Here is a 1,638-nt window from a genome sequence, read left to right as displayed (position 1 = left end):
AGTCGACATTACATTAACAACAACATAAACAACACATCAACAACAACAACACATCAACAACACACCAACAACTACATCAACAACAACACGTCAACAACACGTCAACAACACAGCAACAACTACACATCAACAACAACACAGCAACAACAACACATCAACAACAACACATCAACAGACTTGCAAATTTTTCTGGTTGATTAGTGACAAATAGTTGACGTTTAGAAGATAGGTATTTATCTTCTTGCAAGCTCTGCCGAATCTCTTGTTCAACAAAATGCTTTTGAAAAAAAAAAACAATTAAAATTTTTTCAAAATAATAAAAATGAAATGAAAAATTTTCGCGATAGCAATGTTAAACTCTACATAAATAATCTCAACAACAACAACAACCATCTGAAACAACATTGCCATATAACACAACAAAAACACCAAAATAAATAACAAAACATCAACAACAACATCAACATCAACAATATCAACAACACCAAAAACAACATCAACAACAACAACACCAACACCAACAGCAACACCAACATCAACAACAGCAACAACAACAAAAACAACATCGACATACTTAGCGGCCAGAACTTTGTGTCTCTCATATATATGCTCACTCAATTGAAGACCAACTGCTCAAAACATAAGATGGCNTAAGGACGTGTTTGTATGTTGCTAGACGAGACACACAAAATACGCAACATACAAAATACAATATACACACAATATATTATCAAATAATTAATAATTATTATTATTAATTATAATAATTAATAATTAATTATTATTATAATTAATAATTATATTATCAAATAATTAATAATAATTACAATGCCATACACGATACCTATATAAAATACCAACAAATAACATACAATCCATAATAAAATACAGCTAACCGTACAACCAACCATACAACCAACTATACAACATACAATATAAAACATACAACACAAAACATACAATATAAAACCTACAAAACATACAATTCAAAACAAAACATACAAACATACAATACAAAAAAATACACTAAGCTACCTCAGCCTCAACTTCTTCAAACAAATGTTGCTTCTTGAAGGTGTACAAAGCCGTATTTGCAGAATCATTGTACAGGTCGAACATGTACAATACAAAACTATTTAGAGGTAATCACGTATTTTATGAAGATTATGACGACGACGATGATGAAAGTAGTGGCATTGATGATGATGATGATGATGATGGTGATGATGATAGTGATGATGGTGAAGATGATGGTGATAATGATGATGGTGGTGATGATGGTTAAACAGATATACAGACAACAATAATATTGATAACATGATACAAGAAAAATAATGAAATTGACAAAATAATAAATGATACACAGACGATAATGACCCAAAAATGAAAATTATCTTGATAGTGATTTATCATTATATAGATATGTCATCATCATTACCATCATTATCATCATCAGCAGCAGCATAATAAACATCATCACATCATCATCGCCAGCATCATCATCAGGACTGACTGAATCAAATAAGGGTCTCTTTTCTCCAATATGTGACTAACAAGTATCCAAGGGAACGATTGCTCTATTGGGAACTGGGGTAGGTGAATGAATGAATGAATGAATGAATAAATAAATGAATGAAT

At 30.8% G+C, this 1,638-nt stretch overlaps 1 protein-coding gene across 1 annotated transcript in view; it reads right to left on the bottom strand.

Annotated features, from left to right (window-relative positions):
• The window catches only part of HELRODRAFT_170497 (hypothetical protein), a gene marked incomplete at both ends in the record, with an annotated part of 13,934 nt that overhangs the window by 6,066 nt on the left and 6,230 nt on the right, over window positions 1-1,638 (bottom strand). The window contains 2 exons of the mRNA XM_009016316.1: window positions 1,036-1,132; window positions 1,514-1,587. Coding sequence (XP_009014564.1) covers window positions 1,036-1,132; window positions 1,514-1,587 — 171 coding nt within the window. The remainder of the gene's footprint in view (window positions 1-1,035; window positions 1,133-1,513; window positions 1,588-1,638) is intronic.

The sequence above is a fragment of the Helobdella robusta genome (assembly GCF_000326865.2).
Source record: "Helobdella robusta unplaced genomic scaffold HELROscaffold_18, whole genome shotgun sequence".
In the NCBI taxonomy this organism is placed as follows: domain Eukaryota; kingdom Metazoa; phylum Annelida; class Clitellata; order Rhynchobdellida; family Glossiphoniidae; genus Helobdella; species Helobdella robusta.
This window is presented reverse-complemented; position numbering and strand designations above follow the sequence as displayed.